Here is a 17,255-nt window from a genome sequence, read left to right as displayed (position 1 = left end):
GGTTATGGATAACTCGTCAATCCCCATCGTATGTCTTATATCAAATTTATTTAACTCAAGTTCGAGATTGAAAAACTTTTTTTTCAAAACTGCCCTGGCCAAGGTCTTTCGAACTTAGTCTCATAAATCACATAGGATCACTCCTAATCTATCAAGGTCGATAGATCCTATCTAGATGCAACTCTAATCCGATAGGAAACCTACTGTAGCCAATATGTACCATAGGGACCCGTAGGGTCCATATTTATGTGCTCATCAAACTACAGCAACCTCACTATGATTAGTTGAGGCATCGCAGGTCTAAGTACTAGTCATACAACTGCAGCATCAAGTAAGTCACTGACAAGTGGATAGATATCCAAGTGACTTCTTGTTTTGGTCATGTTTAGTATCCTCGTTCTCTAGCAAGCACTTGCACAATCACTCCAATTTCTCCATACTGTGGATTCAAGACTCGTCCATTAAGAAAAGTGATATGTGCACTAATCTTATCGGATTGATCAACATCCTTCGTGATGATCCATCTATCAAGAGCAATTCAGAAATTAATTACCTAATGACACATGTCTTAAATTTTCAACTCTTGAGAATATGTGTTATTATCTTATTAATTCCTAGGACAATTTATGGGCACATAATAACATGAATGAACAAAATGTCCAATTTTATTAATCAATAAAAAGGTCAAGTACAAATTTTATGTTCCAAAACAATTATAATGCATCCGCCAAAATTGGCTTCTAGGGCATACTTCTAACAGATGGGTTGAGAAAAATCTTCTTTTTTTTGGATCAGATCATTGTTCTATTGGTTTCTTATCAAGAGATTGAGTGATCAAACATATGTAATTTTTGACTTACTTCAGAACACCATAGCTTAGAGAGGGTGAGTCTTAGAACAATTGTAAGATTGCCATTGTGACATGAGAGTTATAGGTTCAAGACATAGAAATAACCTCTTTATATAAAGGGGTATCCTCTTCAACTCTTGTATACGTGGGAGTCTCGTGCACTAGAATACTTTTTTTTCCAGAATGGTGCAGCTTAAACCTCTCTAGAAGGAATACTTGAGCAAGGTTCATTGTTGGCGGTGAGAGTGGGTCCGTGCCTGCAGCAAACGAGGACTGCAGCAGAAAGCTTGGAACTCAACACAAGAGGAAGCAAAGATAGGAGAAAGAGTGATGCTTGGAATTATTTATTTATTTATTTACTTATTTAATCATTCATTTGATTGTCTATCTATATGATACATATCATGCTCTAACAAATTAAACAATATCTTGTTTGCATGTAATTTTTGCATATTAAGGAGTTACATATTGCTGCAGCACTTAAATATCAGTGGATTTTACAAAAATAATCTACTTAATTATCGACTTTTCAAGAAAAAAAACATATTTATTTCCTTGCATAATGATAAATTATAATGTTGATGACGATTGTGCTCATGGTTATAAGAATGAGGTTAGTTATAGTCCAAACAAATATATATGAGATATTCAAAACATACACATTGGGCATTCGACAAATGTGCATAAGATGCTTAGTAAATATGTATTATTAGCTTCATACTTAGATCTAGAGGTAAAATCTTAGAAGGATCTCTAAATATGTATTTTGCACAACAAAAAATGAATTCAAGTTTTCTTGCAAGATAAATAATTATATAGATGTTTTACAAAACAACACTAAATATTACTATTTGGGCACCATCATTGCATCTTCAAGGTTACTCATTCAAAATTGTATTCCATTATTTTTCTTGGACTTTTTCACGTAATCCAGTAACATTAGGCTCCTTTTGGTTTGGGGCAAGAAAAAGGATCAACTATTTCACAAGATACTCTTATTTCATTCTAACTAGATTTTTGAAACAACTCTAGGTGAAGGAGATTTCCTCTATGGAAATATAAGCCAAATAAATTGTAAGGTCCTGCATTTTTTCATATGACAATATTTATGCATGCCCTACATATTTTATATTTCTAGAGCTAATTTCTTTATTTTTTTTATTTTTTAAAATATTTTATGATTGTTAGCATGCATATGTGTTTGTGAGTGTGCGCACAAATGCGTATAGGGAGAGAATTTAATAGGAAGCCAATAGTTTATGTTAATGATTAAAAAATATTGGTCTATGTCACGTCATATACGTTAAAAATGTTGGGTCTGCTATCACGATTTTGACATTCCTGAACAACAAGAATTTAAAACATAATCAACTTTGACGCCTCTAAACTATGCATCAAATTAAAGTTATTCATCACTCTATTATAATCTTTCATTTTGGAACCAGCTGTTGCCCAAGTGTGATAGGACAAGGGTTCGGTCCAACCTGAAGAAGTTTGGGTCCTCGCATCACACTTCGAGATGTATGGAAGCACTGTTTTTGACGTCCTATCATGTACATCGCAAGTGGGCCACTAATCATGCATGATCCATAAGCGCACTTCATTTGCTTAAAGCGCTGCCTGCACATTTCTTAAATCATTACGTTTTGCTTTGGAACGTTCCTTCCAAAAAAAAAAGTATAGTTTTGCTTTGGAATGACGAATCACTCGCAAAAGGACTTCAAACTCACTATTTTATTGCCATTAACAGCTGCATCACCGACGAGCTCGGTAACTTAAAGAGCTACTTGCCACTATTTTGCGTTCTTCTATGTTGCTTTGAATTTTCCTTTATTAATCTTTCGCCAAAGAAAGATGCTCGTGGTAGTTAAGGAACCTCCCAGCTTGTAAGAGGTTGAATGTTCAAAGGCAACTTCTCGCGAAGCGTGACCAGCGACCTTTATCCTAGAAGACCACATTAAGGTGTTTACTATTACATTTTATCACGGAGAATGGATTGCAGTATTGTATTTACCGAAAGGTGACGTATGTAACATTCCTTGCCAAAATTCAAACACTCGGCGCCTCCACTTCCGGCTTACAACAGTTTAGTAAATGAGGGATAACGCAATGAGCGCTTGAACTTTGATAGGTCAGAGTAGAGTTTCAAGTGATGACATTATGATTGGCTATCTTAAAATTTTGTCGTTTTTCTGACATATTAGGTCGCACTTGGTTGATTCCTCTCGCTGATTGTATCAGGGTTTTCCTCGTAGCATTGAGTTCAATGCAGTTACATTCTAACTAATGCGTAGCCCATGTTAAATTTCTAGTTTCTTTCAGCATCTGCAAAACACCAATGTTTTCGCCCACCAAGCGTCGCAGAAGGACTTGGAAATAAAGTTCCCACTGAATCGAAGCAGCAGCAAAATACCTTCCATGCTCCGCTTCTTCGATCAAAATACAGTACTCTTAAATTCTGGTAGCAGGGACTTGAAAATGACAGTAATTAACTAATGAATTAATTTTGATTATCTAAACAAAGTTCGAGTTGTGCAGTAGGTTTTGTAGCAGGCTTTGAGCTTTTGGCCGCGTCTTATTACTGATAACGCAGACAACTCCCCTATGTTCTATTCTTATTTGATCTTTGCTGGTCAGATACTATATTAACGTATCATTCACCTACATATGGTACGTGCACAAGAGCAAACATTCCTTTACCAAAAGGTGACGTATGTAACATTCCTTGCCAAAATTCAAACATTCGGCGCCTCCACTTCCAGCTTACAAAAGTTTAGTAAATGAGGGATGACGCAATGAGAGCTCAGTGTAACTTGATGAAACTTTGTGCCTTCAAGAGTACCTGCAGGGTTAGTCACTTACCTCGGATCGCCTCGGACCACTGCCTCCTGCTGATTTCCACATCATCGGGACCTAGGCATTACAACCCCTTCCGTCTTGAGAAGGTTTGGCTATCGTACCCCCAGTCCTGGGATATTGTACGTGATGCATGGCGCCTCCCGGTGCGTGGAGATGCTATGCACCGGGTGTCGCGCAAACTAGAGTTGGCCAAGACGCGTCTCCGGCGATGGAACCGCGAGGTTGTGGGCAATATCTTCCGGAGAGTAGAGGGGGTTGAGACCGCGATCACCGCGTTGCAGTCGAAAGAAGATCTGGAAGGTACGCTTTCGATGAACGATATGGGTGACCTTCGGGGGCTCCTAGCGACTCACCATTCTCTACTACGACAGCACGAGATCTTCTGGCGACAGAAATCTCGAGTCCAGTGGGTGCGTGAGGGTGACCGCAACACTAGTTTCTTCCACCGGACTACGATTATTCGGAGGCAGCGGAGCACGATCCACTTGCTGCGAGATAGGTCTGGACATCAGGTGGAAGGTGAGCCCTCCATTCGTCAGATCTTGTTGGATTTCTTCTGCACCAGATGGACGGAGGAGGAGGATTCCGACGACAGTAACCCCCTCCCTCCTCCGAGGGTGGATGTGAGGATCGAGGATGATGAGAACGCAGCCCTGGTCCGACCGGTGTCGGCACAGGAGGTACGGGAGGCAGTCTGGGCTTTGGCTCCAGACAAGGCTCCTGGACCAGATGGGTTCCCCCTGTTCTTTTTTCGACGATATTGGGGTATTATTCAGACAGCGGTGGTAGAGGCTATTCAGTGCTTCTTCTCCCAGGCGGTGATGCCGGGAGATTGGAAGGCTACCTTCATCACGCTCATTCCGAAGCGTCAGGAGGCGGCGGAGCCCTGTCACTTCAGACCCATTAGTTTGTGTACAACCTTGTATAAGGTAGTGGCCAGAATTATGGTTCGGAGGATGAAGCCCCTTTTGCCTGGCATCATCAGTCAGGAGCAGGGGGCGTTTATAGCTGGCAGAAACATTTCCCATAATGTTCTGCTGGCCCAGGAGATGATGTGGGACCTTCAGCGAGCATCAAAGCTACGTAGCCTGATGGCTATTAAACTGGATATGGAGAGAGCTTATGACAGGATCAGATGGAGATTTCTTCAGTAGGCACTGGAGGCGTACGGATTCCATAGGCAGTGGATCGGTTGGGTCCTGGGGTGTGTCAGGGGGCCAAAGTTTTCGATTTTGGTCAATGGCACACCTTCTCCTTTCTTTGAGTCCACCATGGGGCTGCGTCAGGGATGCCCTTTATCACCTTATTTGTTTATTCTTTGTGCTGACATTTTGTCTCGTGATTTGCAGAGGGTGTGTGCCCGCAGGAAGCTGGAGGCCTATGTTCCCGCCCCGGGGGCTAGTCCTCTTTCTCACTTACTTTTCGCTGACGATTGTCTTCTTTTGGCCAGGGCGCGGGTTTCTGATGCACGGGTCCTTCGTAGGGTGGTAGCGGATTACTGCATGGCGTCGGGTCAGAGAGTTAACTTCCAAAAGTCAGCTGTTCACTTCAGTCCGAGTACGGCGAACAGGGTCAGACAAGAGATTCGTAGGATTCTGCAGATACCTGAGCAGGAGGAGACATTGACCTACCTGGGAGTTCCCATCACAGGCCGCAGATTACGGGTGGCAGAGTGCTCCAGCCTGGTGCAGCGGGTAGAGAGCAGGTTGGAGGGATGGAGAGCAGCTTTCCTATCTATGATGGGGAGACTGACCTTGATCAGATCAGTGTTGGGGTCCATGCCAGTTTATCTCATGGCCAACACTGTGGTTCCGAAGATGACCTTACTGAGGGTTGAGCGACTGCTGCGATGCTTCCTGTGGGGCTCACATGGCGGAGGCCGCGGGGTGCATCCGGTAGCCTGGGAGCACGTTTGCCGGCCTACCAGTGAGGGCGGTCTCGGGGTACAGTCCCTGCTGGAGCGTCGCGAGGCTTTCATTGCTCGGCATGCAGCTCGGTTCCTGCTAGAGCCACACGGGCTGTGGAGTCAGGTGATGGCTGCCAGATATGGACGCGAGGGCTCAGAGGTGGCATGGAGTGGGTGGCGAGTCTCTTTCATGTGGCGTGAGATTGGGAGGTACGTGCCGACGGTGTCGGCAAACACCAGGTGGATAGTCGGCGATGGGCGGAGTATTGATGTGACTGCGGACCCATGGGTGGACACTGTCCCACTGAGGTGCTGGCCGACCATGATCAATGCTGCAGCTGCGGAGGGACTGCGGGTTTTTGATCTTCTGGCCCCAGGAGAGTCTGCATGGGATGACGCCAGGTTACGTCAGCTGTTCGGGGGATACCTAGCTGAGAGGATCCGGTCTCTTCCGGTGCCAGGTTGTGGGGGGCCTGATGTCAGGGTTTGGGGCACCTCATGCCGATCCAGGGTCCGACTGGGAGATCTCGCCGGTGTTATCCAGCAGGAGCATGAGCTAGGCCAGGACTACACTTGGATTTGGAGGTCAGGGCTTCACCGAGGGCTGCACTCTTCCTATGGAAGGTAGCGTGGGACCGTCTTCCGACGAGAGCAGCGCTGAGTAGGCGAGGATGGGAGATCCCTGCGGAGTGCGGGACATGCAGAGTTGAGGAGTCGGTTGACCACGTGCTCTTCCAATGTACGTGGGCGAGGTCGGCATGGCAGTGGGCAGGGCTCCCGCAGGAGGTCTGGCGTGGGAGGCCTCAGTTTTTACAGATGATGCAGCAGTGGTTGGTCCGCCCTCGGACATGTCAGGAGGCTATTCGAGCGACCTGCACAGCACATCAGATCTGGCTGGCAAGGAACGCTCGCACCCTCGGTGAGCGCAGGGTGTCACCGAGGTTTGTGGCGGAGCTAGCGTGCGTACAGGCATTGGAGATCAGATCTTCTTCAGATGGACCTCGATAGCTCGGGACACCTGAGGTTCTCTTTCTGCTTCGGCAACTTCTCAGATGGTGTTCTTCACCTGGGAACCCCCAACCCCGAGTTTCCTTAAGGTCAACTTCGATGGATTGGTTCTGGATGGAGGCGCGCGAGGTGGTGCGGGCTTTGTGATACGAGACCCGCACTCCAGAGTGGTGGCAGCAGGTGGCTGTCAGTTGTTCGGCACGTCGGTTTCCGGGGCAGAGTTACGAGCTGCCTGGGCGGGTCTTCGATATGCGAGGCAGGCTTTGCAGGCTGGCTCGATTATTTTGGAGGACGACTCAGCCACAGTTATCAGTTGGATTCAGGAGGAGCTGAGGGGCGAGGGCACAGACCACCCCTTGGTTCGGGATATAGGGATGATGTGTGGGGTTGGGGTGGCCGTTCAGGCCAAGAATGTATTTAGAGAAGCCAATGGGGCAGCCGATTAGGTGGCTGCCTTCGCGGCTCATCATTCAGGATACACCCTTTGGGTGGGGGAGGGGGAGCTGCCACTCGCTCTCCGTGAGTTAGTATTTTTTGACTTTATTGAGTGTATTCGTACACGTATTATATGAAAACCCGTCTTTAACAAAAAAAAAAAAAAAAAAAAGAGCAACCACACGGGTGCATGAATTATAGGATCAGGATTCAGGAGCCAGGGTAGTTTGATACTACTGCCCCTCCTATAAATAGGGCCCGGCAAGCATCGCCTATTAAATGTATTCAGGCTGCTGCAACGACCATCCCCCACCACTACACACTTAGAGATTCCCAATGAGCTCGTCAGACATGCATATCCGTCCCCAAACGGAAGACGAGAAGACCCAGGACGTCCCCGACGCCGTCAAGGAAGAATTGTTCAAGAGTGCCATGCAGGGCAGGTGGCAAAACGTGGAGATCGCCTACGCCCAGGACAAGAAGGTCCACGGAACCAAGATAACCTGGGCTGGGGATACCCTGCTGCACTTGGCCGCATCGAGCGGCGTAGAGAAGAATGTGATGCTTCTCGTGGCCTGCCTGAAAAAGACAGAGGACGAGCAACGTATACGGAAGATTCTGGCGATCCAGAACGAGAGGGGTGACACGTCGCTCCACATTGCCGCTGCTCTTGGGATGGTGGGTGTGTGCTTGGCCATGGCTAGGTTGCACCCCAAAATGGTGGTCGAGATTCACAACGGGCGCAAAGAGACGCCCCTCTTCAAGGCTGTGCGCCACGGCCAGAAGAAAGCCTTCTTCGCCCTGCAGTCTGTCGTGGACGAGAAATTATATCATACCCACGTCAAGCCAACCCCTGCTGTCCCGAGGGAAGGTGTCAGGAGGGAAGGTGGCGACACCATCCTCCACAATGCCATTTTCGCGGAGCATTTTGGTAGGTACTACTTAATGATAGATTTAATTAGCTGCAGTTAGAAATATTGGAATATCCTCCTAAAATTACAAAGGACTATCGTGTTTGTGTTGGCGTTGATTAGGCCATGTCTTTTTTAAAGATCATATACCTCCTTTATCGTAGTGGATGCATGTGCAAAAATAACTAGCTCGGGATTGCCGACATTACTGAAGCCCTGTTCCTAATTTTGAGTGCTGCTCGTGCTGCATAGATCTGGCCTTGGAGATCATAAACTGCTATCCAGATTTGGTGAACGCCATGAACGAGAAGGGGGAGTCGCCTCTTCATGTCCTAGCCAACAAGCCGTTAGCTTTCAAAAGTGGAACCCGTTTCGGCCTACTTGACAGCGTAATCTACCATTGTAAGTCTCTCTCTCTCTCTCTCTGTGCTCTCTCTCTCTCTCTGCGCGCGCATCTCTCCATCTCTACTTCCGAACCTCATCCAAAATTTTCAAAACCACAGATCCTGTATTACGGTATTGGATTTATTCCCGGGACATACCGACAAATGGAGCCTTTTCTCGTTAATGGTGATAGCGTCCTAATACCAAAGGATTTGTAGGCTCTGAAATTTGGCTCTTCTCATCGGTGTCGTACCGGATGTTTATTTGAAGATGGTTCATCTCAAAAGCTCTGGATCATATTCGGCCACGGTGATTAAGTAGATCCGAGGTCAAAAATGCATAGTTGAGGACTGGCGTTGATATATAAAATTCGTAGGTTGCTGGAGGAGTGCGACTTTCATCAGGCCACGCACGTCTATAGGAAGGCAAATGGTACTGCTGACTGAGTTGTTTTCTTCGCGGCTCACCAATTTGGAGGCTCCGTCGGAAAAAAAAAGCATATTGATGGTGATTAGTTGCAATAAACTCTTAAAATATTTCTAGTTCTATCTGAGATTTCAGTAAAAGAGTAGAAGGGGCAATGAAAAGGAGATAATACAACACTGGCCACTGTAGACGGCGAGGAGGGGAAATTATTGTCCTGAAATCTTCTTTTTCTCATTAGATAAGTCATCAAATAAGAAACAGTCATGGATTTTTTTTAGGAATAAACAGTAATTTAAGAGGATGCTGCGGAGAAATTAAAGTCCTGCTTTCCTAATTTCTCTAAAATGCTCCAAGCATTTAATTTTTGGGTCAAACTAGCACGATGCTTGAATATGATTATTTATTTATTTTTGTATTATTTTTAAAATATAATATAGTTGTATAATAAATTAATTAAAAATATTACATAGGTTCGTCCAAACCATCATTGACCATTACGATATTGCAACAGCTATTATTTAAAATCATAAAATAAATTAAATATTTGCAGGTTAGAGTATAGATTGTAGTAAATTTTAAAAACATAAATATGTCAAGTGATTTGAGTTTGAGTTAAAACTAAATATGAATATATTATATATAATATTAAATATTTGTTAATTATTACAAATATATTTATTTTTTATATATAATTGTTATATTATATTAAATTCATTATGAGTATATGATATATTGATTTCAATTGTTGTATGTATTCTTTGCAATTGTTATGATGTTTATATAACAAATTTTTTGAAGAAAACATGAAGGAAGTGAGGCACTGCCCCAATGGAGGTGTTTATATGCCAAATTAAAAATCATCTTCCCACTAATATCAGTGTCCACATGTGATTAAAAATATTATTCTATAGCCTGCAATTTATTAATACATTGATTTATTTAATATATGACTTTTACTTATTAATAATAATATAGAATGCAGAAAAGATTTAAATTTCATTATTAGTACCAGCGTACACATGGTGAATAAAAAGCTGGGCACAAACAATGCCTCCTTTTTAGATAAGAAAAAGAAAAGTAGAGATGTGGGAAGTAGGCATGGATTTAATTCTTTAATTAAATTCTCTAGTAATTGAACTGTCTAACTATTCTCTAGTAATTGGCTGCAAGCTTTCAAGCCTAGCCAAAGTTTTAGAGAAGAATAAACTGCTTCTGCTTGCAGCATTAATGAGCACGGACAACCCTGCAAGTCGTGTGCCGGCACCACCAAAGCTGTACTTCCATTATGAGCTCTACGTCTTCGATGGCAACCATTTTTGGCAGCTGGCCAGCGAAGACGACAGCAGAAACAAAGTGCTTTCGTACTCCTCGTTTGCTTAGCCTCTTCCCACCTCCATGGGCTACGAACCAGGGTGCTCTCTGGTCAGTTTGTGGGGCAAAATGTGAATTTTGTCTTTTGAAAATAACACCACGGCAAGAGGGCACTGCACCTTTGAGTTATCAGTTTTGAGGGCAGAGCTCAGGTCGTTTGGGAGGAAGTCTCCTATATGAGGCGAGTTTTAGAGATCCAAAACATCATTCTGGAGGGAGAGTCTGCGGAGGTGATTGACCGAATTTTACAGGAGGGGTTGGGTGTGCTCGACCATTTGTTTTTAGAGGACATTTGGTGGCTATTGAGGAAGTGTGATGTCTTCCAAATTGTGCATATATTCAGAGAGGCGAATAGAGCTGTTGATTGAATTGCCTTCTTTGCTATTCATCATTCTGGAGATATTCTATGGACCCGCTTTATATCTATTTCTCTACTTCTGTATAGTATTTTGTCCTTTGATTCAGATGGTAGTGCTCACGCAAGACTAATGTGAGCTGCCGATGTACCAAAAAAAAACACCCCGGTGCCAATGCAATTATTAAGATTTCATTGATTACATCAACAATTAAGGTAGCTTTTAGGAACTAATTTGCAAAATACCAGAAGGAAGAGAGAGAGACACTACTGGGAGTTCCAATGAGATGCACGAGTACAATGAATTATCCAATAGACACCTCAACGTCAGAAAAAAATATGCAATGAAAACTTACGTGCACTGTGCTTCTAAAAATGCATCGAAGTCCTCTCTAGCCTTCAGCAATCGTGGGGTGATGCAAGCAGCGGTCGGAAGTGTTGGATACAAGGTATGGGTTGACGTAGAGAATCTAACATGGCGATTCGATGCTTCATGCGACTTCCTTGGAGTCAAATTTGACGTGCTCTTTTTCAAGACCACCTTCCGATCCTCATCATAAACAAAAGCCATCTTGACCGCTGAATTGGCATCGTCGGTGCAGCTGCTTATCAGCTCCAGAGGCAAGTCGAAATAGGACTCACCAGCTTCATCACCAACATCCAAGATGACAGAGGAAGACCATGACCCGTATTCAAATTTCTCAAGAGAAGCCGCTCTTGACACGGTGCTTCTCTGCTCTCCTTGCTCATCTCGGCTAGCTTCTACTTGTTTCTTCTTGGAGAAAGCAGGCAAAAACAAGCACAATACCCCGCATTTGAAGTTTTCTTCCGCTCGAGGATCAAGCTCTTCAGAGTCCTTACACTTGCCAGCATCGTCGGTGCAGTCGCAGAGAATACGAACTCCATTTTCAGGCAGCTTCATGCCGGGACTTCTACGAATGTTGAACTCATCTGATGGCGCAGAAGATCTCCCCTCACCACAAGACTTGCTCCTACGGAGGGGAATTCCTTGCTGTTGGCTGATATGAGATGGATTTGTGGATCGCTGGCGAGCCAAGGAGTGGAAAGCAGGGTGGGGCTGTTTGTGCTGGAATTCTCCATTTCTTGAAGCCCTTCGTTGCAGCTGAACCAGATTGTGGCGACGAGAACGCTGAAATTGGAAGACTACAGCTGATGAATTTAGGCTTTCGGAGCGGCGGCAGAGTCAGTGGTGATTGTGGCAGATGATCTCCCACCTTTGCTAGTTGCTTCAGTGACAGAGGATCCATAGAGATTTGCTTCTCCTTGTCTGGTTGGACGTGAGGTATAGAGATGGTAGGAAATCGAGCTTTCTTCACTGCAAAGATCCTCCTCCTCTTCCTTCACATCTTTTTTCACTTCTTCCTCGTAGGCTTCACAGCCTTCCATCGCATACTCTTTCTCACAGGCAGCCATGGCATGTTAATTGGTCTTTGGCAAGAGAAATCATTGATGGTTTGATGTGTTTGAAGAGATTTATACTGACAAAGGGAGAAGGTGGCGAGCACGATCAGCATAGTGTTGTGCATGTTCTTTTCTGGCTGTTAAGCTGTTGACCAAACAGACTCCAAAGAATAATTCTTAGCCATCAGTCCTTCATTCTATGATGTATAGAACCGGGGCTGCACTCTTTAGTAATATATTATAAGGACTATTAGTTGTTCAGGTGTCATTCAGTCGTATAAAACACCATTAATGCATTGCTGTTGTCAATCATTCTACACCTGCAATTGAATAGAGGCAATAATAGCATTAATTTCTGACCAAAGTTTGTATACTACTTGGAAAAACCACATTTTGGGGGACCATCTGGTTGACCTGCTTTGGCTATGGATGAGGGCACTATAGTTCCTGCAAGAAATAATGATTGATTTGTTAACTGTCCAACACATGAAGACCCCTCCAGTGAAATCTTGGAAATAAAAAGGTAAAGGCCATTAATCTGTCATAAAATTTGTTGCGATGATTTGGGCTGCATGGAACCTCAATATGAGCAAATGGTGCTAGCTATTCTTCAACAATAGCATGATCTTCGTCAGCAACAAAAGTAGCCTGAGTTGTTCGAGTGAGATAATTTAGCAAGCGTTAACCACTGTTCAAGGACCAAACGATCCAAATAGAAAAGGAATTTTTATTACAGCAACTAGGAACCTTCAGTACAAATTCGAGCAAGAACTTTTAGCTAGAACACATGCAAAAATGCAATCTTGCGCATTTGGGCCTATATATTTTCAATTACATGGCCATATAGCAAATAAAAAGATAACAAATAATGGCTACGGCAGCATAAGGTTGGCTGTATCACAAAAAAAACGAATACCAAATTCATCATCGATTATAGTTAATTACAAAAATCTTGGCAGATTTCCGAAGAGTATATTGACTAATAAATTAGAGAAAAACTTTACAAATAAATATACAGAATGATATATAAATTTGCCAAACTGCTCTGGACAGAATTGTAGAATAGGATCAGTACAACCGACAGGCCAGTTAGAAGTGGCAAAGCTGTCACCAGGTAAAGAGCACCATACCCCTTGCACACAGTCAGGCAATGCGATGTATCTGAAAACATGAACAAAGAGCAGGAAAGATTGAGGGGGGAGAAAAAGATCGAGTCCATCATATCATACTGGTTGCATGCTCATAGGGAAGGATTAAAGCCAACAAAGTGATGATAGTTTATATCAATCAGTCAAGTGCAAAATTTTGGCAGTAAATGATACAATCCATAGTGGGATGGACTCAAAACCGAGACTATTCCCTCTGCACATAAATTTCTTAAAAGCAGGAGTTATGGACTTTTGATACTTACCACAGCAGGGGGAACTTCTGTCTTATCATTCTCATCTCCAGGTTCAATATCAACAGCTGAATCCCAATCTATGTTGAGTTTCTTTGCAGCCACTTCTGGGTCAACGCTGTGTCTGTTGCTTTTGCATATAGAGATTTGCTAGGACTACTCTTCTTTGGTGCTTCAACCTTACCAAAGAAATTAAACAAAAGAAAAAAAAAATGAGGATTGAAAAAGGCACCAACCAATCCTGTTAGATGGGGAAAAGATGCTCCTGGTAAGCAGCATCCGTGCAGGTTCAAGTTATTTTGAATGATATAAGTAAACTAATGGCTCATATATGGTTGAATTAAAGCAAAAATTGAAGGTAATGTAACATTTATATGTAGAGAATTGCAAGAATGAAAGAAAACAATGCTTCTGTTTCTGTTTTTAAGATAAAACACTTTATCCTGCAAACTTGGACCCACAGAGGGGGCAGATAGTTTGGTCAGCCTCTAACCAAGCAAGACCCATGCAGTAAGGCCCCCTGCCCAAGTGACTCAACTCAAACAATGACCGATGGTGTGGTTTCAGTTTCACCAGTAGTTGGTTACCCTAAGAGAAACTTACCCCTGAAAGACTTCTTGCAACAGAAAAGAGCTAAGTCTAGTAACCATAGAAGTCCCTACTAAGATTACCTGGGTCTTGTATCAAGCAAGGTCTTGGAACATAACAGTGATAACACCATGATGTAGGTTGATACAGCGGTTCAAAGACCATGGGTGAATTCAAGGTATAACATAGCAGATATGGTATATATTGTTGCGAGATGAAAGCACTCACCCTTCGATCGTATTATTCCCTTTCCTAGATCCAAATTGCGGAAAGACGAATCGAGAAGAAGAAGTAGTAGAGAATAAAATCAAACAATCACAAAGACAACAATTTTACGTGGTTCACCCCAATACGGGTTACGTCCACGGAGGCCACACACACATATTCAATATATTCAGCAAAGGGTTACAATGATCTCTCTTCCCCGTTGGAGATTGCACACCTGGGGCTTACAAGAGAAATCCAAACCTTCTAGGGTTTACAAGAGAGATAGGACTCAAAAAGAAACTCTCTACAACCGCTCTCTTATATCCTAGGGTTCACAAAAAACCCTATTTATAGGTTTTCAACACATAAGGAAACTTCCCTACGAAACCCTAAATCAAAAAATCCATCTTGCCACTGTTTCAATCAATCCTGTGATCAGGAGTCGACTCTTCACTTTCAGAGGTCGACTCTTGATAAGCTCGAGTCGACTCGGACATCCTCGGGTCGACTCCAAGTATCAGCACCGAAGACTGACACACTCTGTCTTCTTGAGAGAGTCGACTCCTTCAACCTAGAATTGACTCGAGCAAGGCTGGAGTCGACTCCTGCAGGGCTGGAGTCGACTCCTGCAAACGACCCCAAAAAATAGCTCTCTGTTTCTTCATTGTGGCAAGATGTGAGTCGACCCTCTCATCCCTGGGGTCGACTCAAACTTCACATGAGTCGACTCCTAGATGCTAGGGGTCAACTCCATTCAGTTGGCACAAACTTTTTCAAGCAAACTTGAGCCAAATTCAAATTGCAGTCATTTCGAGTTTCGAGGCACATTTTCTCAACAATCTCCCACTTGCCGAAAAACAAGCCTGAAGCAACCGTAACCCCATCGGCAACATGATCTCCAATCATCCTCTATGTATGTGAACCTCCGTCTTCACTTCTAGCTGTGAAGACCAACAGAAGATGCACAGATGTGCAACTTCTCAAGAGTAAACCACCTTTGTCAACATATCTGCTGGGTGTCCATTGTATGTATCTTCTCTAGCTGAAAAGATCTTCAAGGAGTGACCGAATAAAGTGATATCTGATATCAATGTGTTTGGTCCTTGAGTGAAAAGCAGCATTCTTTGCCAAATGTATAGCACTCTGACTGTCGCTATACAACTTCGCATCGCCTTGCTTCATGCCAAGCTCTTTCATCAAACCTTGTAACCAAACCATCTCCTTGCTCGCTTCAGTAAGAGCAACGTATTCGGCCTCGGTCGTAGACAACGCTACAATCTTCTACAGCTTCGAAACCCATGAAACTGTAGCACTTTCCAGCGTGAACACATACCCGGTAGTACTCTTTATGCCATCAATGTCTCTAGCCATGTCAGAATCCACAAAGCCATGTAGGCAAACATCAGACCCACCATAGCATAGACCTAAGTCTCTGGTTCCCTTCAGATATCGCAATATCCACTTCACAGCTCTCCAATGCTCCTGGCCTGGATTGCTTGTGTATCTGCTCACCACTCCCACTGCATGGGCAATATTTGGTCTCGTGCAAACCATGGCATATATAAGGCTTTCGACTGCTGATGAGAGGGTACATGCTTCATCTCATCTCGATCATCCAACGTAGTAGGACACTCCTGCTTGGATAACTTGAAGTGTGCGCCCAGCGGAGTACTCACAGCTTTAGCCCCGTCCATATTGAACCGCTTCAGCACCTTATCAATGTACTCTGCTTGAGACAACTTCAACGTTTTAAGCTTTCTGTTCCTGCTGATATGCATCCCAAGGACTTTCTTGGCTTCGCCCAAGTTCTTCATTGAAAACTCCTGGGACAATTGCTCTTTTAGTTTCACAATCTCTCCTATGTTGGCACTTGCCACCAACATATCATCTACATACAGAAGTAGAATGACATAGGAGCTCTTCAATCCCTTGAAGTAGCAGCAATGATCACCATTACACCTCTAAAAATCATTCTTCAGCATAAATTGATCAGACTTCAAGTACCACTGACGAGGAGCTTGTTTCAACCCGTACAGACTTTTCTGAAGTCGGCACACCCAATCTTTCATCCCCTTCACTACATATCCTTCTGGCTGCTTCATATAGATTTCCTCTTCAAGGTCCTGTAAAAATACAGTTTTGATATCAAGCTGCTCAAGATGTAAGTCTTTGGCGGCCATTATACTCAACACCATCCGGATGGTAGACATCTTCCCAACTGGAGAAAAGATATCGTCAAAATCAATGCCCTCCTTCTGCTGAAAGCTCTTGACAATAAATCTCGCTTTGAACCTCTCAGAACCATCTGGTTCAAGCTTTAGTCTGTATACCCACTTGTTGTGCAAAGCTCTCTTCCCCTTCAGAAGTGTAACCAAATCCCACGTCCTGTTGGATGATAGAAAATCCATTTCATCATCCATGGCAAGCTTCCACTTGTCACTGGCTTTGACCTGCAAAGCCTCCTTGTAGCTTTTTGGCTCACCACCATCCGTAAGCAACAAGTACTGTAGGAAGTCAGCATACCTAGACGGAGTTTTTCTATTTCTTTTACCTTTACGCAAAACAATCGGGATATTAGCTGGCGGTTCTTCTTGTTGTGCTTCTCCCACTCGCTCAGCAACTTTTTCATCGTCTCGAGACATTGTTTCATCATCCAGCTCTGCATATTCCGATTTTACAGTTTTGACGCCTTGGTCCGTCTATTGCTGCAGGTCCTTATACAGAACCTCATCATTGAATACAACATTTCTGCTCCTGATGATTTTCCGATCTGTCGCATCCCAAAACCGGTATCCAAAGTCATCACCACCGTACCTTGGTTCGGTTGTCTGCAGTATCAAGCACGTAAAAGATGCAACCAAAAGTACGCAAGTGAGATAGTTTCACCTCTTTTCCAGTCCATGCTTCCTCCGGCTGTCTAAGCTCCAATGCAACTGAAGGCCCTCTGTTGATTAGATACACTGCTGTACTGACCGCTTTCGTCCAAAAATCTTCGCCAACCCCGCATGAAGCCTCATGCACTGTGCCCGTTCGTTGATGGTGCGGTTCATGCGTTCTGCAATGCCATTTTGCTGTGGCATTCCTGGAATCGTCTTCAGTCTTCGAATTCCAGCTGAGGCACAATAAGCCTCAAA

At 43.8% G+C, this 17,255-nt stretch overlaps 1 protein-coding gene across 1 annotated transcript; it reads right to left on the bottom strand.

Moving 5' to 3' along the window:
- Window positions 1-10,707: 10,707 nt before the first annotated feature.
- Window positions 10,708-11,939, bottom strand: LOC103707202. Its single transcript, XM_039126275.1, has 2 exons — window positions 11,763-11,939; window positions 10,708-11,655 (listed from the first exon to the last, which is right to left on the bottom strand). Exons 1-2 carry the CDS (start codon window positions 11,937-11,939, stop codon window positions 10,858-10,860), a joined length of 975 nt encoding a protein of 324 aa, XP_038982203.1. The 3' UTR covers window positions 10,708-10,857.
- Window positions 11,940-17,255: the final 5,316 nt, after the last annotated feature.

Source organism: Phoenix dactylifera, chromosome 4, assembly GCF_009389715.1.
Source record: "Phoenix dactylifera cultivar Barhee BC4 chromosome 4, palm_55x_up_171113_PBpolish2nd_filt_p, whole genome shotgun sequence".
Classification (NCBI taxonomy): domain Eukaryota; kingdom Viridiplantae; phylum Streptophyta; class Magnoliopsida; order Arecales; family Arecaceae; genus Phoenix; species Phoenix dactylifera.
This window is presented reverse-complemented; position numbering and strand designations above follow the sequence as displayed.